Below are 25,857 nucleotides of genomic sequence, written 5' to 3'. Positions count from 1 at the left end.
AATCAGGTTTTAGCATATTGACTTAAAAGTCTAATACCATCTCAACAGTTAGAGATTTTAGTTGGGATATGCAAATTAATTTTTATGACTCTTGAATGTCTTTGCAAAACTAAGACTATGTTAGAATGTAAATTGTTTGGCATAGTAGAAGCTCTTCCTTGAAATAGAGGATTTGTTGAAATGACCTGAAGGGGCCCTTGTAACCCTTAAGCTGCTGATAGCCAAAATCTGTACAAGCTAGATAAGCATGAGTCTTAATTTTATGGCTGTTTAGAAACTGCTTTATGACCATAATTTTATTTGGTGGTGGATACTTCAGTTCTCTTTTAACCCTTCCATATTTTGTGAACATGAATTGCCAAAGTGGTACGTAAAAATCTAAGATTCGTGGTAATCTACTCAAATGTTGCTCTTACTCATTTTTCTTAAGATTTATGATGAAATTGCTAGGTTCTTCATGAAAGGTGACAAGATCTACTAGTTCATGCTTCATCACATTTAATTAATAGAGAGGAGTGGGTGTGAGATTAACACTCACTAGAGACTGTGGTGCTTTGAGATGAATTCAGCACATTCCAAGGATAGAGTTGTTGGAAGCACCATCTGGAAGACATTTGCCCATAGTGATACAAATTCTACTTTCTCATGAATCTTGGAACAATTGACCATCTAACCTCTTGCCCAGCGATGGGTTTAGGTGTGCCCTAACTAAATTTAGAGAAGATGGACACTCGGTAGATTTGAATAAAGGAAAGAGACAAATCTCATGTAAAATTACTATTTTGTGGAATTGTGATCTGGTAATGAGTTATCAAGAATTTGTGTGTTAGTGCTAAATATACCAATGAACCAGACTTCACGCTTTGAGCAGTTCTGAGAATTGCTGTAGTACACATTCATTTATATTTTTTAATGGCATTCAGAGCTTGGAGGACAGTACAGTCAAATGAAATTTATAAGGCACCCTTTATCTCCATTTATAATGTAGATGTTTTAATCTAAAAGAACAAAAGGCTCTTTACTGCCTTGCTCGCTGGAGCAGGAGGCTTAGATAATCAACAAATAGGATACTTTGCCCCCAGAATAATTCTGTGACTGGTTGAAGCAGTGCCTTGGCCTGATTTTTGAAGGATCATGAACTGGAGCTTGTGCTAGCCAAGGGAGAGAGCATTTCCTCTTTCCACACTCCTCTCTATTAATAAAGTTTGTGTTCTCTGTATGTGGCTTGTTAATGACAGGGGTGTTAACGACCACAGTTAATCTTCCTCCTCAACTCTTTCCTAATCCAGTCTCTTAAATAGACATTTGAAAAGCTTTTAACTCCTCTTGAGTTGGGTGCTCATAGGCTTTTGGTGGAGGTAGAGTGATAGTTATCAGCCCATTTAACAAAACCTGAGACAGCTAGGACAGCTGTAATGTGCATCCCTAGGCGGTGTTTTTGTTAAAATGTCACATGGCTAATACTTTGGAAATCATAAATCTAGTGGAAGAAAACATCTTTATCAAGGGTATTTTAGTTTTATGCTGTATGTGTTAACAAACCTAAAACTATTGGTACTTCTAGATCTATAAAGAGCAAAGAACACAAACCAGATTAAAATGGTTCTATAAATTTGGTTGCTTTTCATCTGTTTTATTTGCTGCAATACGGCTATAAAGATGACGCCTTGAAGACAATGCTGTAGCTGACAGTTTAATCTTCGCGTAAGCCACCAGCTTTCCCCAAGGGCCTTAGGGGAGAAATGGGAGTTTCTCAAGCCTAGACCAACTGAAGTCACCCATCAGTGGCATATTAATACATGTGATAGGAACCTTTGCATATGCCCTTTCCCTTTCCTACTCTTTAGAATGACTTTCTTTATAGAAGATTTTGCCTTTTTAGTGGGCTTATAAAATTTATGTTGAAACTCTAAAATAAAGAGCTCATTGATTATGCATTTTGACATTTGGTTTGACTAATGTCAGTTTAGTAGGTAGCTCAGTGAGGCAGCTTAGCAGTTGGTTTCATTACTTTTAAACAATACAAAGAAAACTTAGAGAAAAACTTAGAATATATATAATACATATATATGCTTTTGCTCGTAAGTCGTAATGAAAATACAGTGTGCTACACCAAGATCTAAGAAAAGCCACCAGGACAGTTGACATTGAAAAGTCAACTGGAGGGACTAGAGCAGAGCCTGAACTAGACAGAGCAGACAGATACCAGAGATCTCATGTGGGTGGTTCTGTTTCCAGGATTGATTGGTTGATACAAACAGCTAATCATTACATCTGTTGTTCTTCTGGATTGCTCCAGTTTTCTGTAATGCCCTCTCTGTAATTTCTGGGCACTGGCAGTTTTTACCATTTTTTTTTTCTTTTACCTGTATGTGTGGGGGTTTTTTTGTCCCTCTCTTTCTGCTTCACCTCCTCACCTCTTCCCCCCCTTTTTTTTTTCTGGAAGATTCATGTGTTAAAGAAGTTTCCTGTCATCGACTTGGAATGTGGGATCTGACTGTGCCTGACCGCAGAGCTCTTTGATGTTTGTCCAAGGCTGAATTTTCACCAGATCCCTGGTTTAGGTGTTTTTCCCCCAGCACTCAGAGGCCTGTAAGGTGAATTTGCCTTGTATCATTGATATGAAGGGTTCGTGGGCCTGCTCTTTCTTGTCATCTGATGGGCCATTAAATTGCTGGACTCTGTGGTTGTTGATGCCTTTACCAGAGAGTTTCTGTGTATGTTCAAGAAAAGGCTGAGAGCTGTTATGTCTGAAGGACTCTAGAAACTTGAGAAGCTCTCCCCTTCCCATGGAGATTTCCATAAGGATAATAAGGTTGTGCTCAGAGGCTCAGCCTCTCTTTCTCTGTCATGGTATTGGGATTCTACCTTAATCAAGCCATCATCCTGCCAGCCATGTCTCATTTCTCACACTGGAATGCTCCCTCCTTCCAAGCTCAGCGTGAACCACCAGTCTTGATGCTTTATCTGGTCCAGACTCTAGCCCTTAAATTGTCCGTCTGACTCTGTGTTTCATTTGACCCTAATACACTGGGTCGCACTGTCTAAAAGAGAATTACGTCCCCTCCAGTGTCTGAGTGCATTTCTCATTTACTGCTGCTCCTGAGCAGATCTGTAACTTCAAGGTTAAGATAAGACACATTCCATCAGAACTATGTCGTCATCCTTGCCAGCTTCTGATCTGTGACTGTCCAGGAGATTTACAAGACAATTGCATGCCATTCTTTACAGAATATTATGGTTGGACTCTGACTCCTGGCATAAGGCCCAATTTGATTTGTCAGCTGTTACAAAACCCATTTCCCAAAGAGAAAGGGATCTTAGCCATGTGCCTTTTAGGCAGTTCTTAAGAGTGGGAAGGAGGGAATTCATCTGGCTCTTTATTTCCTGATGTTTTAAGGAGAAGGATGGACACCTGAATGTTTTTGTCCCTTTACTTGTTGAATTCCCTTGTTTCCCCTGAAAGGTTTCACTAAAATGTTAGCATTGCTGTCCTTCTTTCCTGTCCTTTATCCCTTTACAGAATTGCTTAGTCTTTTCATTCTGCCATCTCCAATGCTTTCCTGAATTTTAAGCAGTAAGAATTTTGCCCTGGAGAGAAAGGGTTACCTGCCTTTTCTCTGAAGGTTTATTAGTTTACCAGCACCTGGTTAACAGAGACACAGTTCCTCCTTTCTTGCTCTCTAACATGTTGAACTGCAGGAGTTACTGCATGTGATATGGTTTAATGGCTTAGGAATTTGGAAGGTCACATATTTCCTGCTGCTGTTGTATTAGGCCCTGTAATATTTTTACAAAAGCTTCTCTTTGGGGGACTTAATAGCCCTTTGGTTTCAACATAAACTCACTCTTTCCCTAGGTGGTAGGCAGTGGGGATTTATTTGGCCCACTTTAGTGATTCTGGGGTTAGAGCTAAAATCTATTTACTCAAGATCACACATGGCAAGTTAATCACAGAATCACAACTCTGATCTAATTCCTTTGGCATTGTTTTCATATCCCTTAACTACAAAAAGTTTTAAAAAGTTAGGAAGAATTGAGAAAGGCAGTTTTTACTCAGATTTCCTGATGGGTCTATTCAAGGTTGAAGAAATCCTCGTAGTTGAAAACTGTCCACTTTGCCCTCATACCCTACAGTTTCTTCTGTTTGATAACCAAAATAATAACCCGTCTCGATGCTTTATCTGGTCCAGGCTCTAGCCCTTAAACTGTAAAAGAATCACCATTCTTTTTTTTCCTCAGTCGGGTTCTTTGCTTTTGATTGTCCCTTTTTCTTAATCTCCTATGGCAGCAGCCTCTATCTCTAAAAGACCCATATCTGTAAAGCAGAGAGCAGAGTTTTGGAGCTCTCTAAAATGTTCTTAGGGCCAGGAGAAAGGAATTCATGGGACTGCAAGTCTTAATTCTCTTTTCTTTCAGTCTTCCTTTTCTCAAGTATTAGGGATTCTTAATATACAAAGTTTTAAATTACTATACCGTATAATTAATGTTCCAGGTGGGTAATTATTTAAAAATTTGTTTTATAACATTACAAGAACAACTAATGAGAAGTGGTTTTAATAGTAATGGTTGTGACTGGACTGCTCCCTCCCTTCTCTTTTTTAAAACTACTTAAGAATTAAATTTTTTTCTATCTATAATTTCAGCTGAAAGGTTCTTTGGTAGTGCTTCAAGTCGCTACATTCTGTTTCTGTATCCGGTGATTCCCCCCAAAGGGAAAGTTGTATAGCATCTTTGAAATCCTTCCCTTCCCCCTCTCCGGTTAGTCCCTGCACCCCACCCCCACCCCAGCAATCTTAATTAACTGTTCAGTGACAGATGGTAGAAAAGGCCTTGTCTAAAGTGCTTCTGGTGGGCTGGATTAGGGGGTGGGTAGTTTGTACTGATCTTGTTGTAGAAGGAGCTAGCCTTTCCCCGCCCCCCGCCCCCCCCCCCAGTTGAGCTATAATCCTGTTATATCTTAAAATGCTATTGATTAATTCCCAGTGCTCTTAGAGGAATAAGCACAAGTTTTGGGTTGAAAATCCAAGCGCCAATTCCCTAGAGCTCTGAATGCCTTAGCCTTGAGGCCAAGGGAGGTACCTTCCAACTTCTCCACCCAGTCTTCACTGAAAAGAAAAGTTAAGCCTTTTAACTTTTCCGTTTGCCTCTCCCCCCGCTCCCTTAGTCTAGTACGGCTGCCAGTTGCCATGGCAACGGACTGGGACAGCTGCGCAGTGGCGCCTAGGCAGCTGGGTGGGGGCGGGGGAGCTGCCAGCCCGCCAAGCCCCAGACCTGGGAGGGGAGGCCCCTTCTGTTAGCCCAGAGGGAAGAAAGAACTGGGGCGATCCGGTAGGTAAAGGAGGGAACCCCCATTCATCTGCTGCCTCTGGGGCTCCTCTTCTGCATGAAGGTGTAAAGGTAGATTTTCCTCTTTCCTCCCTCAAACTGAAGAGCACATATGTAAATCCTTGTTTTTCCTTGTGAGGCAGGGGAGGCCATAGCCACAATGCTTCACTGCATGCATCTAACCCGGGGCTGGTTTTAACCCTGGCGCTCTGACCTAAGCTGCTCAGCTCCCGGAAATTCCAAGGTGAGTGGGGGCGGGGGTGGGTTACTCTCCCTGGAATATGACATTTCCTGTCTCTGGTGAGGTTGGAGGCTGCTTTTATTTTAAATAAATCAAATAAGATTTTTTTTCTTGAAGCTTAGGACTGTCCCCTGAATTCATGGAAAAATTATTTTGAAACCCCTCACCTACATTACCCCATCCTCCCACCCCGTCTTCCAAATAAAGTATGTTAATGAAGACAGTTTTATTACGAGGCAGTAATGGGTACGGTTTTTTGGGTGGGCAGACCTATTGCTAGTAAGTTCTGGAGGTATGGTTTCCAACTGTATATTCTGGGAATAATTCCCTAAAATTTGCTAATTTGAAGTAAATTGATGCAACTTTTTATGCTACTCGAACAAAATTCGGAGATCAGTAGTGACCTTCCCTATTGCTGGGGTGGTCTTCTGATCCGGATGGAAATATTTTTAGTGCTGAAAAAAAGCTTTAAAGGTTACAGCAAAATAAAAATAAGAGTTCAGCTAAGAAAACAGTTCCTGCTACTCTGTAATCCAGACTCTAGGCACCATTTAACATGGTTAAGGAAGAATTCTTAAAAATGATTATGGTAACAACAACGTGGGAATTTAAAAAACTAGATTCTCTGTTGAGTACCCCTGGTTGTGCATATTTCTGAGCTTAACTCAATTTCCATTTGTGTTGCCTTGCTTCAGCTTTCCTTGGGCCTATGAATGGTTCCTCTGTGTTTTGAGGCTTCATGTTGATGTGAGTCTGGGACCAGACTTCTTTTTCCTCCTCCTCTTCCTTTGGCCCAAAGTCAACTCCAGTTAAGAGGAGAGGTTCCTCCTTAATAATTGGATTAGTTGAGCCTTAAGAATTACTGAACAACTCAATGACTAATTTTGATTTTTAGGACTAAAAAATCTTTTTCTCCTTCCTGCCTCCCTCCCATCCCCAAATGAAAGGGGAAGCTTAATGTGTTTGAGATGTCAGCCTTGCTTTTGTGAGCTGATGGATGCTCAGAAGGGACAAGCTCAGTTTGTTTAAGGGAAATGTACTGAGTCACTGAAAATGTGGTGAAAGGTGCCTGAGCAGGACTTTTTTTGTGCTGCTAAGAGACTGTTCAGGATGCTCAGAGCAGAGGAAAGTTAGATTTTGGTGGCTTTTCTTCTTTTCTTTTTTTTTTTTTTCCATTTTTATAAAAAACCTTATTAACTTTGGAGGGAAATGTGTTAATTCTATCACGGTTCTTTTAAGTGAAGATTTTCCATACTTGTCTTTGAGTTTATGACTTGTAAACAGTTACAGAATTAGCTAGGAGTAAAATCCCATACATTACTTGTCTTATGGAATCTGAAATTAGAGGAGTTAGATAATTGTGCCACCTAATACTTTTGATCTTGTTAGCTGAAGAGAAAGTTGTAATTGAGAAAGTGGGGATCTGCCCATTTTTGATTAAACTCTTAGGACTCATCTGTAGGATGCTTTAAGACACAAGAAAAAGGTACATGGCAACTTTGTGTTATACCCCCTGCATCCCATCTAGAAGAGACAGAGTTTTAACTGCTCACGTGGATTCTGACCATTTTTGTCCTTCCCATTTGCAGGAACCCGGTGGCCTTAGTCTTTCAGGTGGAACAGCGTGAGACATGGGAAAGAAAACCAAGCGGACAGCTGACAGTTCTTCTTCAGAGGATGAGGAGGAGTACGTCGTGGAGAAGGTGCTAGACAGGCGTGTGGTTAAGGGGCAAGTGGAATATCTACTGAAGTGGAAAGGCTTTTCCGAGTAAGTGCCTTCTCTCAGGCTTTGGGACTCTGTGCAGGTAGACAGACACAGACATTTCCCTGTGAACCATCACCATCTTTTTCTTTCACCACCTGCACTCCTTTCTAAGAGTCAGAAGACACAGCAATAAACTAAGCAAAATCTCCCCCTTCTTGGAGCTGATGTTCTAATGAGAATGCTTTTGAGAGGCAGTGTAATGAACTGGTTAGGAGCATAGACTGGGGGCCAGATTGCCTGGGTCCAGATTCTTGCTCTACCACTTATGATATGAGCTGGGTGACCTTGGTGAAGTTCCTTAATCTTTTTTCTTCCTCAATAAAATAGGGATAAGAAATAGTATATATCATAGAGACATTGGGGAGATGTGTAGAGCCTGACACATAAGCTCAGTGTAAGTATAAACTGCTACTGTTACTATTCTTTTGGATGTAACTAAGCGAAAACACATACATTTAAGCAGAAGAAGTCGTAGTTGATCCCATAGCCCATAGCTTTCGATAATGATCCTTGGACCTCAAGATTGTCCTAGGATGAAACACTCATCTTAATGAGAGACTTAAATCTGAGACCACATTTTCCCCCCAATATTTATTTTTAAAAATTTCAAATATACATACAGCTGAGGCAAAAGAAATTGAGTGAACACTCAGATACACACCACCTAGTTTCTACAGTTAACATTTTAATATAATCTATCCCTTTATCTCTCAATTTATCTTTTATTATTATAAAACCCCTCTTTTTAGGTCAATGAGCTTTAAGAATGGTACTGAAGTGTTGACTATTCAGAATTAGGCAGTAACTGACTATGTTGAAGTGCTAAAGTAGGTTATTCTTTCCTTTGGAATAAGTAGAACTAGACACACAAGCATAGGAGAGGTAGCTTGAAAAGTGAAATACATGAAGCTGTGTGATCATTAGGCATTTTGCCTCAATTTCTCATTAATTCTCTTCCCAGGATGCCTGATAACAAAGAATGGGTTTCTCTGAACTCCAGTGAGCTTTTAGGAACTGGTTTAGGCTCCTTAGAGTGGTGCTGTCCAATAAAAATGTAATGCAAGCCACATATGTAATTTCAAATTTTATGGTGGCTACATTAAGGAAAAGTGGAATTAATGTTAATAATATATTTTATTAAGCACACTACATCAAAACGCTATTTCAAAATTAATTAATACAAAAATTATTGATAAAATTTTACATTATTTTTTCATGCTTAAGAATTCAAAATCTGATGTATATTTTACATTTTGTAGCACGTCTCAGTTCATAGTAGCCACATTTCAAATGCTCATTAGCCACATGTGGCTAGTAGTTAACCATACTGAACATCACAACTTTGAAGTGTGAGACTTAAATATAATAAAAGATTGAATGTTTTGCCAGTACCTTTGGACAAAGTTATGATCAGGAGCCTTCAGAATATATTTAAGGTTATGTTACTATGGGAATCAAGTTTCTCACGTGGAGCACTGTTGGTGTTTTAGGTGGGGCAGTTTATGCACTGCACGATGCTTAGCATCTGTAGCACACACACACAGCACTAAATGTGGGTAGCACAGCAATCGGAATGTGCCCTCCATATTTCTAAAGAGTAGTGGTATCACAACATCTTCTAGAGATGTGAGCTATGAACTTGAGAGACCTAGAGCACCATGAGAAAGGAATTAAAATACACCTAAAGACTTTGAGGGTATTTATTTGGCCCATTGAATCACCACTGGAAATTGTTGGGCATTTTGAAGAATTTCAAGACTATATAATTGAGCTACTGGTACCTTACATACATAAAAGAGGGAAAGAAAAGGTTTAGGGTAGATGGATTAAACCTTTTTTTTTTAGTATTTACTTATTTTATTTTATTTTTTTTGGCTGCGTCGGGTCTTAGTTGTGGCACGCGGGTCTTTCATTGGGGTGCGTGGGCTTCTCTCTAGCTGTGGTGCGCGGGCTCCAGAGCATGTGGGCTCTGTAGTTTGTGGCACGCGGGCTCTCTCGTTGAGGCGTGCGAGCTCAGTAGTTGTGGCGCACGGGCTTGGTTGCCCCGCAGCATGTGGGATCTTAGTTCCCCGACCACGGATCGAACACGCGTCCCTGCATTGGAAGGCGGATTCTTTACCACTGGACCACCAAGGAAGTCCCAGATTAAACATTTGTCCTTATTTTGTCAGAAATATCCAGAGTTTATTATTAAAGACCGGAACAGATTGTGCCCCTTCAGCATTGTCTACAACTAAGTACCTACTGTTTACTAGGCAGTGGTCATATTCTACCTCATGTGTTCTCTCTCTTTAATTCTCATAACAGCCTTTAGAGGTATTTTCAGTTTACATATGAGGAAATTAGTTGTTTGCCAAAGATAACAGCACTGGTATGTGCTGAAACAAGGACCCAGCATCAGATTTCTTTGGCGCTAAAACCCAGATTCTTTATAAATTATACCGTGCTATCTTTTGGGTGAAAATTGATTGATGTAGAAATAACAATACCAATATGGTAGGAAAAGGGATAAATAATCTCATTAGAAGACTGGCTTTCCTTGCTAGCAACAGAGATTCTCTCCTGCCTCTGCATCTGCTTGCTTATTATGCTACAGTGTTGGCACGTCTCTTGATTTTTGTGCCTTAATTTCTCCTGGGATAGTAAACTTACATATATATTCTGTGGATTTAGGAGAAAGTTATTGTATGAGGAAATTTTTTTGTTTTTTTTTGTTTTTTTGCTGAAAGAAGAGCTATGAGGGAGAGGCTTTTCCGGTTTTGGCTCAAATGATTTAGAAATAAATTTTGTTTCATTCTTAAGCTCTTTTTGCAGAAAGTTGAAGTCTAGAGTAAATATCTCAGATTTTCCCATCATTGTGCTACTTAGTTGAGTCATTATGGCATGTGTTCAAACCATTCCAATTTAAAGATACCTTATTCAAAAAACAAAAACAATAAAGGATCTAAAATGAATGGTGCATAAATGTAAAAAATTTTTCCTCAGTCGATGAAGGGATTATAGAAACTGCTATGATATATTTACAGATATATCTTAATGTACCTAATTCTTACTATATAACCAAAAGAACCTCTGCCACTGGCTAGGAGTGAAGAGGATGCCTGGTCTAGTTTTTCCCGTGTAGAGACATTTCTTGCTTTGATTCCATAAACTGCGGATGGTAGTTGGTGGTTTGGTTTTCTAAAACCCATGCTGGGGATACAGAGAACAGCTTTGTGAATACCAACTATTCGTTTTCCTCATAGTAGGACTCCCTTGATCCAAGTTTAATTAGACACAATTTTTTAATTTGGATTGTTTTTGCTTATTAATATACAAATGTATTTTGACTACCTAGTATCCATAAGTTGAATCCAGAGCGTTGAATTAATGCACTCCGAATTCCAGTTTTGAGTCTTTTCCTTTTTATGGTTTGTCTATATTCTAATGATTAAAGCCCTTACTGCCTCTTTTCTAATTATTTTAATCTTCCAATAACTTGTTGGCATTTCTTCAAAATATAAGTAACATATTTAAGTTAGTATAAACTGGAGTGCATTTAGAATTAGATTGTCTTCTCTTCAGCATTTGCATAGATGATTATATGTATGAAATCACATTATTTTGCCACTTACAAAGCAGAACTTATATTTGAGTGTTTTAACAGCTTTATTGAGGTATAAGTTACATACCATAGGATTTATTTATTGAAAGTATAAAATTCAGTGATTTTTAGTAAATTTACAGAGTATGCAACCATCAGCATGCTCCAGGTTTAGAACATTTCTGTAACCTCCCAGAATTCCCTTGAACCTAAATATTTGTATTTAATCCCAAGCCCTAGCCACAGGGAACCCCTGATCTGCTTTCTGTTTTTAAATTTGTCTTTTTCCTAGAGGTTTCATGTAAATGGAATCAGACAATGTATAGTCTTTTGCATCTGTTTTCTTTCACTTAGCATGTTCTTTTTTTATACATATATATATATAAATTTATTTATTTTTGGCTGCGTTGGATCTTCGTTACTACGCGCGGGCTTTCTCTAGTTGCAGTGGGGGGGGGTTACACTTCCTTGCAGTGCGCAGGCCTCTCATTGCGGTGGCTTCTCTTGTTGCGGAGCACGGGCTCTAGGCGTGTGGGCTTCAGTAGTTGTGGCACGCGGGCTCAGTAGTTGTGGCTCACAGGCTCTAGAGCGCAGGCTCAGTAGTTGTGGCACACGGGCTTAGTTGCTCCACAGTATGTGGGATCTTCCCAGACCAGGGCTCGAACCTGTGTCCCCTGCATTGGCAGGCATATTCCTAACCACTGCGCCACCAGGGAAGCACACTTATTAGCATGTTCTTGAGGTTCTTCCATGTTGTAGCATATATTAATATTGTGTTCCTTTGTGTTGCTAAATAGTATTCCATTGTATGGATATACCACATTTTGTTTATCTATTCACCAATTGATAGACATTTGAATTGTTTTCTGTCTTTGGCTGTTAAACTGCTGCTATAAGTAATTGTGTGCAAGTTTTTTTTGTGGATATATTTTTTCTCTTGGTTAGATTCCTAGGATCAAATTTGTTATCTCCTTTAAGCATAGGGTTTCTTTCCTTTTTGCCTACTTGTCTTTAAAATAAAGGCATTGGATTCCCGCTCCTCCCCGCCCGCCTCATTTCTTTCCTTTTTTCTCCATTCTTCTTGCCCAGGGAGCACAATACTTGGGAACCTGAGAAAAACTTGGATTGCCCTGAGCTAATTTCTGAGTTTATGAAAAAGTATAAGAAGATGAAGGAGGGTGAAAATAACAAACCCAGGGAGAAGTCAGAGGGTAACAAGAGGAAATCCAATTTCTCAAACAGTGCTGATGATATCAAATCCAAAAAAAAGAGAGAGGTAAGCTTTATTTCTCCTTTTTCCCCCCGCAAACTATTATTCTGCCTCCCCCAATACCCCTCCTCCCAAAACAAGGGCATTATTTTGGTTATTTCTGTTCTAAGGATGTCCTGCAAAGTAAATTGTTGAACAAAAGAGCTTCCAGGAAGACATGTTGATTGACCACAGCGCCCCCTCCTGGATGAGTGAGAAACGTAATATGTGTTCGCTGAATTGCGTTAGGGTGGCAAAAATAAATCCCGTAGAACATTCAGCCACCCTGTGCCTTATCCATGAATAAGTGGCTAATTATCTTAGAGAGGGAGAGTCTTTGGTGAATTTTTTAAGGATATAAAGGAGCTTTTTAAAAGCTTCACTTTTCTTTTGTTCCAAAGGTAGCACTTAATTTCAACCCTTTATAGTCTTTCTTTTTTTAATTAAGGTGGAATACACATAAAATACAATTAACCATTTTAAAGTGAACAGTTCAGTGGCATGTATATTCTCTTTTGATCCTATTGTATTTTTATATACTCTAAATAAATTAATTTTCATCTTCCTTTTGAATCTTCTTATTGTTCAGTTTGGAAAAATGTGTTTATGAAATTTTGGTTTGATTCAGTTGCCTTAATTCTTCTGAATTTTAGCTCTCAAGTAACTAGCCATAAGCAGTTATTGCCTCTCTCCTTTTTTCATATATATCTTTTCCATCTGGGCACACATATACACATACCCCACCCCTCAGCTTCCACTCCTTTCATTTATTTCAAGGTTGTGAAGCCTTTTGTGGTGAAGGATGTACTGTACCCTTAAAGTTTAATAAAATAAAAGCGTAAGTCTGCTTCTGAATCTTCTAGCATCACTGCCATAAGCATCCTTATTTATCTTCATTCTCCTTGGATACCCATCTTTCTAGAGCATCAGTTCTCAGCCCTTGCTGCACATTAGGATCATGGCAGGGGACTGGGGGGTTGCTTCAAAAACCTCCAGTGCCCAAGATGCACCCCAGACCAATTAAATTCAGATTTCTGTGGGTCGGACCTAGGCATCAGTATTTTCTAGAGACTTAACACAAGTGATTCCTGGTCTCCTGAGGAAGGAAAATGGGAGACCAGCTTTCCAAAAAGAATTGAAATAAGAGTGAAAGATTGGAGGCTGCCAGTGAAAGTGGACTCTAGGTTTTTGTTTGTCTCCTTATTTGTTTCCCTAGTTAATTTTACGTTTTACAATCTTACTTTTTAAACTACCCTATTCTGGTGAGGTGTATATATCATTGTGATACAGTCTACTGGTAAATAATTTGAGAATGCCTTCCCTTCTCTAAGGAGCTAAGACTTGTTTCTTTCTTTTTTCCTTTTTTTTTTTTAGCCCTTTGTATTCTGGCTCTTGTCATTTGATTCATTTTCTAGCTAAGTAAAAAGACCAAAAAACAACACAGCATAAGACTTCTGTAGCTATTTGTGACATATAGTGTGTATTGCCTCAACCTCAGGCTTCTGTCCTTTTCAAAAGGAGCGACCTGGCTTTGAGACGCTGGCCAGTGCAGAGAGTTTTGTTCCTAGGCCAGGTTCTGATGCTGCTGACCTTCAGAACCACCCCACGTGTCCCGTACATTGTAATGTTCATCTGGGGCCCCGACAGCATTCTCAGCAGTGCTGGCGGCTGTCAGGTAGGCAGCTGGGAAGATAGGTGATTGTGTATCTTAAAGGTGCAGGAGGGGATTTCGTTTCTTTCTTTAGACCACTGCAGAAGAAATTTGTTAGTCGGCATTATGCCTGATTTAAGATTACCGCCTGTGTAATGATTTTAGCATTTTCCTCACCTCGGCTCCTTTTCAGCAGCGTGAACAATTTTCTTCCCTTCCCTCCCTATGTGGCAAACTGTTTTCAGCCGCCAGCTATGATTTACGACTTAGTTTGTGCACCAGCATTCCAGCTGTGAGCAGCTGTGTGCACATCTGGGAACCTCCTCCCTTTAAGCACCCCCCCAAAAGAGGCTATGCTTTTGAGTCTGTATGTCCCCTGATTCATGCATGGAATTTCCTTCCCAGTGTGGGTTCTGGTATCTTTGGGGACCACCTGGACGCTGAATGTATTTCTCAGAAGAAAGCAAGGTGAATGTCAGATCAAAGAGATTTTATCATGAAAATCAGACAGTGATTTAGTTCACTTGGGCAGTCCTTCTGAATCTTTTTTTGTGTTGCCACTAGATAAGTGGCATTAGCCTCCATAATGAGGTTTTTAAAATTACCTGGTTTGTATAAAATTTCACCATTTTGCTCTCACCAGTGCCATCACACCTGAATCAGACCCTATGCTCCTTATCTAGATTGCAGTTTGACCAAGTTTGAATAATCCCCTACGGAATTATCAGTTTGTTTTAAATCACTGTCCAGTTCTGCTCTCTAAAGCTAACGACCTATCTCCATCAGGAGGGGATAGGCACAGATCAGGGCCTCTTCCCCAAGTGTGTGGGTATTACAGTATGTGAGCGCTGAAAGAAATTTGCTATTTTATGGTAGTGCCTTGAATCATTCTTATCTCTTTTCTTTCATAAATATAGATGACTATGTGAAAAGAAGTATTAAAAATATTGGTCAGTGTTAGGTGAACTAAAAGTCTAGAAAATAAAGATTGAGAGGTGGTATATTTGAAGTTTATAAAATGAAAAAGGATTTAGTTCAGGTGGGCTTGTTTATCCTCTCAGAAGCAACAGTTTAGGGGTAGTCCATTTATCATATCAAGGAGATTAGATTAGGGGATTAGAGAAGTTCCTAGATGATGACTCCAGAATATTTTAAGGGATATTACGAAGTTTTAAGGACCACTCCTAATCCTTTGAAGGAATACTTGAAGGACAACTGCATCTTCCTGCAAAAATATCTCTTAGCATTATTGTCACTGGCTGACCCAGTATTGTACTTAAGTTCTAAGAACTTTATGAATTGGGTGACAAAAATGGTATCCGGTGATATTAACTTAGGTTGTGCTTTGTTGAGCTGAGAAATGGGGAGGTTTTTTACTCTTATCTCCAAGCTGTAACCTTTCTTCATCTTCTATTTATAGCAGAGCAATGATATCGCTCGGGGCTTTGAGAGAGGATTGGAACCAGAAAAGATCATTGGGGCAACAGATTCCTGTGGCGATTTAATGTTCCTAATGAAATGGTGAGAGAGATTGGGCCTCACTCTGCGATTGTGTTTCTTTGCCAGTGGCTTGCATTCGTATGGAAGATAGGGAGGGAAGACTGAGTATTCCCCAACTAAGAATTTTGATCGTCACTGATCTAAATTGTTAACTGATACCAACTGTCAGTATTAAATGGGAATTATGGTTCAGAATGGATTTAAGACATTGTAAAGCTTTGGTATTAAGCCAAATTATATTAGCCCACATACTAGAGGATGGTAGAATTGAGGTAGGAAGCATATAAACGTGACCTAACCGTTTATTTACACAGTTCTGAATCATTTACCGTCACACCATGAGCCTGTGGCCAAGGAATAGGAGTTGAGTGAGGCTTTCTGCCATCGCTGAAGACAAAGACCACTGAATAATGTCTAAAAGAGAAAAATAATGTTAACAAAAAGCATTAAGAATAACACTAGCCAAAGCACAAGTTATTTCATCCGGTAGAGGGAATAGCTCTTAAAGGAAAGTGTGGTTACTTCCCTTCAATTTGGTTTCTTAAAGATGAAGTGATTTATGGTGTGGCCCTCACTACCTCTCTGTTTCCAAGTGTTCTGGGCTTGTGATTTAAGTTTGGTCTCTAAATAGAGGGTTCATGCTACAGTGCCACAAAGTAAGCTAATTACATTAAAAGTTGTATAGTCAAGAGGTTTAATATTTTATCTGATCGAAATTTTGCTGGTAAATTACCCAGAAGTCTATATTTGAAGAATCACTATACTCTGAAGTAAGGAGCTGTATTGACTGCTTTTCTCACTCAGCCATATATGGGACTTATGATGTACATTCACATATTAACTAGCTTTTTCAACCACAGTCCAAATTTGGGTAGCTGCTCTAAGCTGTGTGTTTTCCCCCTCCTCTTCTCATCCATAATGCTCACCTCTATGAATTCAACATCTCCGTTTTCTAGAGAAGGAGTTAGTTGTCTTTGCTCACATCTCAGTGGAATTTTAATTAAAAATTTTTTTTTTCTTGATTTGGAATCCTGGTTAGTTAAGGAACTTGCTAGATTTTTTTGTTATACTGGATAGTAGAGCGTGTGTAACTTGGGTACTTGAAATTTGCAGCTAATTCCTACATTTCATTTTAGTGACTAGATTTTACATTCATTGATGACTTAAATTTCTGTTTTCTTATTATTCCAATCCACAGTTCTGACCAAAAGGATGAGTGTTTAAAAAGGCCACAAGATGAGGAGGGTTAGGACCTTTTCATGATCCAGATGATCCAGAAACTGGATTGAGCAATTTATGCATAATCAATAGGGCTGAATTTAGGTTTGATTGTGTGTGCACTCACATGCTCATACACACAAATAAAAATTATGGGAGCAGAATTTATATAGTAGTTTAATTTTCAGCCTTTTGATTAAGCCTGCTGTTTTCGATCTATTCTAGCTGCAGACTTCTGTTTCTTTCTGATGTAGTGGTTAAATGATATTTACTAACAATTTGATTCATTTACTTAAATTTCTCCTTGAAAGTGTGGAACTGTTAGGATCCTTTTCCCTTTGAAATCAAGATGGAGAGGAAATCAAGTCAGCTAAATCATAATTTAATAACATAAATCTATATTTGGACAGACTCTCGCTCTTCCTCTCGTTCTAAGTCTCATATTCTTTCTCTCCAGGAAAGACACAGATGAAGCAGACCTGGTTCTTGCAAAAGAAGCTAATGTTAAATGTCCACAAATTGTGATAGCATTTTATGAAGAGAGACTGACGTGGCATGCGTATCCTGAGGATGCGGAAAACAAAGAGAAAGAAACAGCAAAGAGCTAAAGGAGGGGGTGGTCTCTGCCATTTCTCTTTGTACATAATACATTCACCTCCCTGCCTCCTCTCCCTCTACCCACCCCCTTCTATCCTAAACACATCCATAAAAAATGTGCTTATCACTGTGCTCCACAGGAGAAATGTTGGTATTGGTTCTCTTGTAACATAACTGATGGTCTGATTCATGATAAGTGTCTCTCTGTGAAGACCAGGCATTTACATACTGTGTGTAATTCTCACCATTTTTTCCTTTGCCCTGCTCTCTTCCTTCTGCTCCCCTGTGACCTCAAGATGAGTTTTAACTTTTTAATCACCTTAGAGTCTTGATCTTTTCAGGGTTGGTCGCTTTTTAGTGGGGGATTTTGTTATAATGATGCTGGATTTTGGTTTCTTTCTTTGGCTCTTAGAACATGTTGATGACCAGCTAGGCTTTGTTTTGAGATGTTGGGTTGGAAAAGATTGGCTTTTTAAAAAGCCAATAGCAACTGCCTACCTGTTGGGGCTTTCCCAACCTCATTCAGCTCTACCCAGGAGAATACAGGGTTCCTCGTGTGGTCTTCTGGGCCACCCTCTGTTGTTCATCCTCACCCATCCTCCCAGAATAGCTCCATCCTTTGGAGGGCTTGAAATTTTACATTCAGATTTGTCAAGGCACTCCTTTTAGCCCCAGGACTTTTGGCCTTGTTTCTTAGCAATCCCTGGTTCTGCTCCTGCAAGTTGGTGTAGTCTGTCATAAAATGACAAGATTATTGACTGTGGAGATTTGTAGCTATTAGTACATGAGGATGACGGGGTAGGATACAATTGTCTTTATTATCACATATGGTATATATGTATTATTTCCTTCCATCCCTCCCATTTGGATTATCTATTTATGTAGGTGTGAGTGACTGCCTGGTGCTTGCTTGTGCCAAGGTGCTAGGCACCCTCCAGCCCTGCCAACTTTTGTGGCCTCCCAAAGCATTCCTGTTACCAAAGAGGCTTCAAACCTGACCCTCACTTCTCAGTGGACCCAAGTTTCCCTCCATGCCATTATTTTCAGTGGGGAATTCTTAGAGGGGAGCCATTGGCCACAGTATCAATTTTAAATATTCATAGTGTTTATAATCATAAATTTCCTGCTTTGATGACTCCTGGATTTGCCACCAAGAGTCCCCAAAGTATTAATGCTCTTCCCTTTCTCCACCCTCAAACTCTTAGTTGTATCTTTTTTTTTTTTAATGCATTTCCATGGAAGACTATCAACTTCAGAGAGTGACAGGCCCCGGCAGTAGCATGTTGACACGACCTCTCCCTACTCAGCAAAATACTTCCCTTTTGGCTTCTTCCTGCTTTACCATTATATTGAGAGATTATTTTTCTGATTATATTCTCTGCCTTTGTTCCCCAAGAAACGCCCTACTTCTCGTTACCCCTTTTTTCTTGTAGTTGAAGGGAGCTAGAGAATCAAGACTAAAAGTAAGGAAATAACAGGGTTTTGAGCATCCTTGTCCCAGCCCAAAGCTGAGGAGATAAGAATAAATGCTTGAAATAGCCTTAACTCTAGAGTTCACCAGCCATTGAGGTTTTTGTGGTTGCTTTTGATTTTTAAAACATATAGCTGTCTGGCCAGGAGCATTCAACCATTTCTAGATTATTCAGAGTAACAAGGGGAATGGAGAGATTGCTCCAGTCCACAGATGAGCCGAATAATATGCAAATCATATACCCATTCATAGCATTTGTTAACATTGCTTCCCTGCTCAGCTGCTGATTGAATTCTGTGTGGTTGTATAAATTATGTCAAAAATTGTACTGCACGGTTGAGAAGACAGCTGTTGCTGCGGTGACATGACAGACTGGAACAATGAAGCTTTTGGTTTCAGCCATCCAGGAAAATCCTTCTGAATGGTAATGTGATTGGGTGAGAACTCATAACCCATACTCAAGTGGGTAGGGGTTTTATCTCCATCTTCCTTAACTCTCTGAAGGAATTAAAGGCCTAGATCAAGTGCTGGATAGTTGACAGTTGTTAGTACTTAATCTGATGGGCATCTGAAAGAAAGGATAGTCAGAAAAGAGATTTTTCATACAAGTAACTAAGGATATCCATTAGGGTATACTAGAATAGGACAGAAGTAGGCCAGAGCCACTGAGGAGGTGATCCGGGTCTCTAAGTTTGCAGGTGGAGAAAATGACAGCTTATCCATGTAGCCAGAGTGTGTCTCCCAGGAGCAGTGGGTATGTAAGCAAAGTACAGTGACCATATTTTTAGAGCCCAAATCTAGCCTGTGGACAAAGAACACGACCGAAGTATTTGGTACTAAGATTGGTCTTGAGAAACGTGGGACACATGGTTGCCAGGGTTATAGGTAATACGTAAGGCATTCATCAAAATCTGATTTCTTTTAACAAAAAAAACCCCAGTATCATCTACTACTCATCACCCCTTTAATACTTCAGTCTTCGCTCCATTCATCTTTTTCTGTCCACAGTTCACTGATTCATGGTCTTGTACTGAGTGCTGCCCAAACAACTTGTTCTCTCCCTGCCTACCCACTGCTACTTCTGTAGGAACGGAGGGAGCCAGAGGCCAATACTGATCTCAGCCCTCAGCAGAAAGCAGACGGATGCCTGCCTGTTCCTTTGAGATTTGTTAGTGCTGAGTAAGCTGTCCAGGCCCTTGGAGGATTGCAGCCTCAAAGAGAAACCTGCATTCATGGGGCTTTCTCTTCTCAGAAGAGTTAGTGGCCCTGGGCTAAGCACTCTTAAACATCTAGGTCTCAGGTGCTCAAAGTATATTTTTCCTATGTTAAGTCCTCTTTCAAAACATCTTTCTAATGCTGAATGTTTTCTTGTAATCAGCATTCAAGGATTTATCTTTCCTGAGAATGTAGCAGAGCTTTGACCAGCAGAGTCTACCAAGGTCAGCATAGCTGCTTTTCTGAGCCCTGGGCTGGGCGGATCCCCTCACATTAAGATCAGCTGTTAGAGAACGTCAACCCTGATGGAAGCACCCATTTTTAACCTGGAGAGAGCTATATCATTTTTCCTCCTGCAGTCCAGTTTTCATCTGCTCAAGGGAGCATTTGGACCTGTGGTGTTCCTTAGTGCTCGAAAGTCTATGGTCCTTGGCTGGCCCCCAGCCATATATCCGTACTACTTTTTTTTGTTGAAGAAAAGTTGGTCTTGTTCCTGTAGTTCCTGCAGTTTTAGATTCTTCTTAACTTAACTCTTCGTACTTATGCTGTAGCCTCCCCGCAATCCAATTTCCTTATCTTTAGGCCAAATCCTTTGGCCTCAGGGAAGGTGCCTGTGATTTTCATCTTGTGGTTTTGTCTGATCTGTGTGTAGCCCAACTTACCTAAGGTACAGTGAGGGATCAGAGGGATCCCTGTTTGGGCTGGGGAGTGATTGTTTTTGCCCTTAGGGTTCAAATTTGAGGGCCTAAGATAAGTTTGCAGTGACCTGAGAACTTCAGGAAGGGTTCTATCATTAGATTTGAAATGTGGAAATGGTTTCTCACAAATTAGGTCAAAGGAAAAGCTCATTTTGCACCCATGACTCCATCCTTTTGGTTTAGGTTTTTAGAGTGTTGAGATCTGTACCTTTGTAATTAGACCACCAAGCAAGCATACCTGTGTCAGGGCAGAGAGGGGAAAGGTCTGGACCCAGTGTATTTCAGTTTCATTTTGGCTTTACCACTAATCATAAAAGTTACATTTTCAAAAATAGAGATGTTACCAGCCTTGCCCCCAAGAGCACATGCTCAGAATTGCCACCCCCCCCACCCCCAACTAATCATGGTGGATTTGTATTGAGCCATCCACATTCCAGCCACCTTAGTGTAAATCAACATGCATTTCATTCAACGGACATTTTTTGGCCCTGGGGATACCAAGTTCAAAAAGATGCAGTCCCTGACCTCAAAGAATTTTCATACAGGTGTGGGATGAACTATTAATAGTTCATTGTAATAAATGCTACAAATAGGCACACATTTTATATTAGAGCTCAGAGACAACTAACTGGTTGGTATGGTTTGTGGCCCTAAAGTAGGAGGGTGACAACTGGTTCGTGTGTAGAAAAGACATGACCTTGGATGAATTGAACTAACTGGCCACAGATAGACCACAACAAGGGGCTGTTTTATTCTAGAAAATAAAGATAACAGGTTTGGTTAGAGATGCTACTACGACAGAAAGGTGAGTGGAGGTTGAGAACCCCTGGCTTCAGTCCCTATTTGAGGCTCTTTGCCACAGTATTTAACGGTAGTTAATCCCTGCTTGTGGAAAGTATTAACTATGTTGCAGATCCAGTTACGTGTTGTTACTTTATTGTGGGTTCTGTAAAATGTATTCCTTGTGGATATTTTATCAGTGTTGCTCACACCTTTTTTTTCAGTTTCTCATCCCTTTTGAAGGAATTAACATGAGGCTGGCTTGAAGCCTAAAACAGGGACATACTTTCCAATGACAAGATTCGCAAAAAAAAAAAAAAAGGCTTGGGACACGTAACACCTGGGCATCTATTCTGGGCAGTGTAGTTTTATTTAACACCTCAAGATGGTGATTTCTAAGCAGAGACTTGTGTCAATTATGTGGAAACCTCTCCCAGAAATACACATGACCCAGAGTTTCGGATTTAATCAGTCTAGGGAGGTCCAGGGTGAGGCCTAACCCTGTTAAGAAACAGTCTGACTTTAAGAAATGTCCTAGTTCTGACCATGTGACCACAGGAAAAATGCTACTTTTCTCTGCCTGCATAATTGAGAGTTGGATAATTGAAAGCTTACTAAAGTGTGAAGGTTCTTTGGATACCTTCATAAAAATTCTAGTTTCTTTTTGCTTGCGCTGGATTTCTTGGATTTTAAACTACCTCATCTCGTCTTTTTCGAGTTACTTCAGCTTGTCGTTGCCACTTGAACATCATGCTTGACTGTGGTGGTTTTCTAAGATGGAATGTTTCCTATTCGTTGAGAGCATGTTTTCTTGCCTTTTATCCTGATACGCATTTCACCTAACATCATCTCATTTTGCTCCTCTGTCAGAGAAATATTTTAAGATAGTTTAAAATCTTGGTTCATGGGAAGAAAGTGACCCTCCAATGCTCTATTTGTCTCTGAGGTCAGTGAGAGAAGGAGTTAAAACAAGGTGGTGGGGGAAGGGACAGAACCTGCACTGGAGGCAGCCGACAGGGGAAGAGCCATTAATTAAAACAATTTCAAAGTCAACTGATTGTGATCATTAATGTCACAATAGATCAAAACCTAATTATCACTGCCTAGGTAAGAGCCATCAGTATTAATCAGAAAATCTAATAGGAAACTATTATCAAGAAATTAGGCCAAATTGAATGCAATGAACTTCTTGCCATTCTCTCTCCTCTCCTTTTCTTTTCTTTTCTCTCGTTTCTTTTTTTTTAATTTGGCGATGTCCCCTGGCATTGGCAGGTGTGACCCTCAGTTGACTCAGGCCCCAGTGGCCAGCTTGTCATGCTTTTTGAGAAATTCCACCACAGACTGAACCTGAACTGTCGCTGCTGTTTTAATCAGTCTTGAACTTTCTCATCACCTGGTCTTACCCAGTGTGATCAGCCGTCAGTGAAAAAAGGTTTATATTTAGGTCTTGGAATGGTTGGTCCTTCCTGGAACTAGAGCGTCCCTGGTGAACGTTATACTGTGTGTGCTGATAAGTCATTCTTCGAGCTTCTGAGGTGCGTAGGGTCCTGTTGCTCTGGTTACTGCAAGTAGATATGGAGGAAAGGAGGGGCTTCCTGCCTGGAGATCCTTCCAGAAGACCTTAGAAGATAGAGTTTCATCGTGTCACGGCCCTTTTAAGGCTCAAGTCACTGTTTTGCAGTTTCCAGGAGCTTTAGTATTTGATTGTAAACCAGGACTGGCTGTGGGTTTAGTTTTTTTCCCCTTAGTTTTAGGGTAAGGGTCATAGTGATTTCTACCAGAATCCAGTGTAAATCCAAAGGAGGGGGGAAAATGTTTTTTCTTTTGCCTTTCTTTTGTTAAAGATTTATGCCTCTGGCAGGAGGTAAGAATATTACAAGTGTCTTCTGACTAGTTATAGAGATCACTTTATACCCTCTCCCTGAATGGAAAAGTAAGTGTCACCGTCTATATCCTTAACTGTTTTTGAAGATACTGCAACTCCTGAGGTTGAGCTGAGGCAGAAGGGGTGGAAAGATGCTGGCCTTGGGTATTGTGGGGAGGGATGAGTGGCAGCAGGGGGTGTTTGGTGGTGCTGGGGTTCCTAGCTTAGCCTGTAGAGAATGTTGCTGCTGCCACCGCAGTTGCTGGCCTTTCCCCACCAACCTTGGAGCTCAGAGCACTACCCAGACCACCACTGAGGGAGTTGTTCTTAGCTTTCTGCTTGAGTGTGGTCTTGCTTCACTCTGAATTTTAGGAATTTGGGTTACTCAGTATAGAACTTTGAGAAATTGGTGTGACTTAGTCCTTCACCTCTTAGGGTAAAGTGAGTATTTCTTTACAAAAGAATTCATGCCCTTAATGTTTAAAATGTAATTTTATTTTCAAGACACCCATTAACACATGACTTTCAGAAGCAGCTTGTTTCTTCTCCAAGGTTCCTTGCATTATGCTAGATAAATAATGGGCCATCAGTTAATACTTGTGGGTTGATTGAGTTCATCTGGTTTGCAGGGTGAGGTGTGCTACCGGCTTCCTTTTGCTCCCAGGTGCGCTCTAAGATGTAAAATGCTCCGGGGAGTGGACAGGAATTGAGTGGATGCTGACTATGGTGCCAACCTCCTCAACTGATTCATAATGGCTGACCTTGGGCAAGTCACTCCTTTCAATGCCTCAGTTCCCCATCTGTCAAATGGGGGTAATAATACTGACCTACCTCACAGGGGTGTTGTGAGGCATTGTAAATCGAAGCTGATAGAATACTTGAGGGTCCTCGACGGAGGATGCCCTGAGCCGGTGTCTAGGCCTGCCATAGGCTTTTGTCCTCACTGAGCTGTCCCAAGGTTGGAACTACTTAGTGACCTTGGCAAATTCTCTGCCCCCCCACCCCTCATCAAAGCTGCTAGTTCAGATGTTGACAGTGTTTCCATGAATGTTGAAGTCTTAATAGTCCAGACTTAACTTAGGATGTTACGGGGGAAGGCACTTAGTATATTTTATGTCTTGCATCCACAAAGAGAGGCTGTTTGAGACCCAAGAGCATTGCATTAGGGAATCAGGGATGCTGCTGCTTTCTCTGCTGGTTGGGAGTTAAGGTCCCATACCCCGTGGGCTTGGAACAGACTTGGGTTGTCTCAGGAGCAAAGCACACACAGTGGGTTTGATTTATATCTTGGCTTGCTGCTCCCTGAACTGATCCCAGGATGGCTGGGTCACTTCACCCCTTCGTGGTATCTGTACCCGAGCCTTTGCCTCCCCATAGGAACCAGCTGGTTCAATAAACATAACCACTTCCTCCATCCCCCACCAAAAAAGAGCCACATTGGAAAATTGTTTTTCTAGAGATAAGCTTAACACTCAGAATTGGGCACTGATGCTCCTGAAAGCTTCATCCAGTTTCCTGTATTCAGCATCTGTCATCTCTTTCTCGGTGTCCACTGCCTGAACCTGACTTTGACCTTTTTTCCCTCTGGTTTGGGAAAGCTTTGGACACTTTGTATTTGCCCAGGTGTGGGCCCAAGAGCCTTGCTCTCCATCTCAGTTTAGGGGCTCGGCTGGCTCCTCCTCCCAATAGGGCTCTTTCTCCTTTCCCTCTCCTTGGCCCTAGATGTGTAACCCCTGAAAAAGCACAAGGTCCTGGCCCCTTGCTGCGGTCACATTCTGGTTCTCAGTGTTTAGCGGACTCTGCCCCTCTGTTCACTGCGCTGGCGGCACCAGGCGGTTCTGTGGAGTCCTGGAGGATGGAGAGAGCACAGTCGGCCATCCTGCCAAGTAGCCAGGAGTTGATTTGCCCATGGCCACGGGCCTTCTCACCCCTTCCCACAGGATGGGATCTGAGAGACTCCAGAGGCTGGGTTTCCTTCAGCACTCGGTACCATCCTGAGTAGCAAAACAAGTCACACTTTGTAGCCAGATTTCTGAATGGAAAAATGGGAAATTGAATTCTCTATGGACCTTTTTGGTTTGTGGGGGAGTTTTGGTTGTGTTTCTTGGTTTTATTTCAGCCAAACATGTCTGCTTTTGATTTTTTTTTTTTTTAGGATAAGTGATATATATATATATGTTCGCCTTTTAAATGTAAATGTTTAAAAGTAGGCAATTTATATGTTTCCACAACTGACATCTGATGCAGACCTCATTCTCTCCCCCTCTTCCACTCTCCTCTTTTCCCTCTTTTCATACTCTTGTATTGGTTCTAATAAATGGTTGCTTTTCAAATACGGATCCTGAGTGGTGGTTTCAAAAATCTGGGTCTTACACTCCTTCGTTAATTTGGGCCCCGAATGTCATCCAGTGGCTGCACATGCGTTTGTGAAAGAGCTGAGAGACTTGGAGAACAAGGGCTTTTTTCTAAGGATTGTTGGTCTCTGACTTTGTGCAGATAGCCACAGGGTGGCGCAAGCCTGAGGGAATAAGAGAACGTGTATCCTGTTCCCCGCTCCTTCCCTTAACCCCTTCAGACTGTATGCCTTCCTGGTCTTGGAGCTGGTGTCTCCTCGAAATGGCTCCGAGAATAAACATTAACCGTTAGGAACCCAGGGGACCACTAGAAAAGTCAGCCCCTGGTTATTAGAATTTGTGG

The 25,857-nt window shown here is 40.8% G+C and overlaps 1 protein-coding gene across 5 annotated transcripts in view; it reads left to right on the top strand.

Moving 5' to 3' along the window:
- CBX5 (chromobox 5) overlaps positions 1 to 25,493 on the top strand; it is a 36,455-nt gene extending 10,962 nt beyond the window's left edge. For 3 of the 5 annotated variants that reach the window (XM_036866647.1, XM_036866644.1, XM_036866646.1), the window contains 4 exons: positions 7,159 to 7,337; positions 12,007 to 12,193; positions 15,238 to 15,338; positions 16,993 to 25,493. In XM_036866647.1, the coding sequence (XP_036722542.1) occupies positions 7,201 to 7,337; positions 12,007 to 12,193; positions 15,238 to 15,338; positions 16,993 to 17,143 (576 nt within the window). In that variant the 5' untranslated portion in view covers positions 7,159 to 7,200 and the 3' untranslated portion in view covers positions 17,144 to 25,493. Of the gene's footprint in view, positions 1 to 5,245; positions 5,332 to 5,467; positions 5,573 to 7,158; positions 7,338 to 12,006; positions 12,194 to 15,237; positions 15,339 to 16,992 lie in introns of those variants that run through there. The other 2 variants (XM_036866649.1, XM_036866645.1) reach the window with 2 other exon arrangements.
- Positions 25,494 to 25,857: the final 364 nt, after the last annotated feature.

The sequence above is a fragment of the Balaenoptera musculus genome, chromosome 10 (assembly GCF_009873245.2).
Source record: "Balaenoptera musculus isolate JJ_BM4_2016_0621 chromosome 10, mBalMus1.pri.v3, whole genome shotgun sequence".
NCBI classification, from domain to species: domain Eukaryota; kingdom Metazoa; phylum Chordata; class Mammalia; order Artiodactyla; family Balaenopteridae; genus Balaenoptera; species Balaenoptera musculus.
This window is presented reverse-complemented; position numbering and strand designations above follow the sequence as displayed.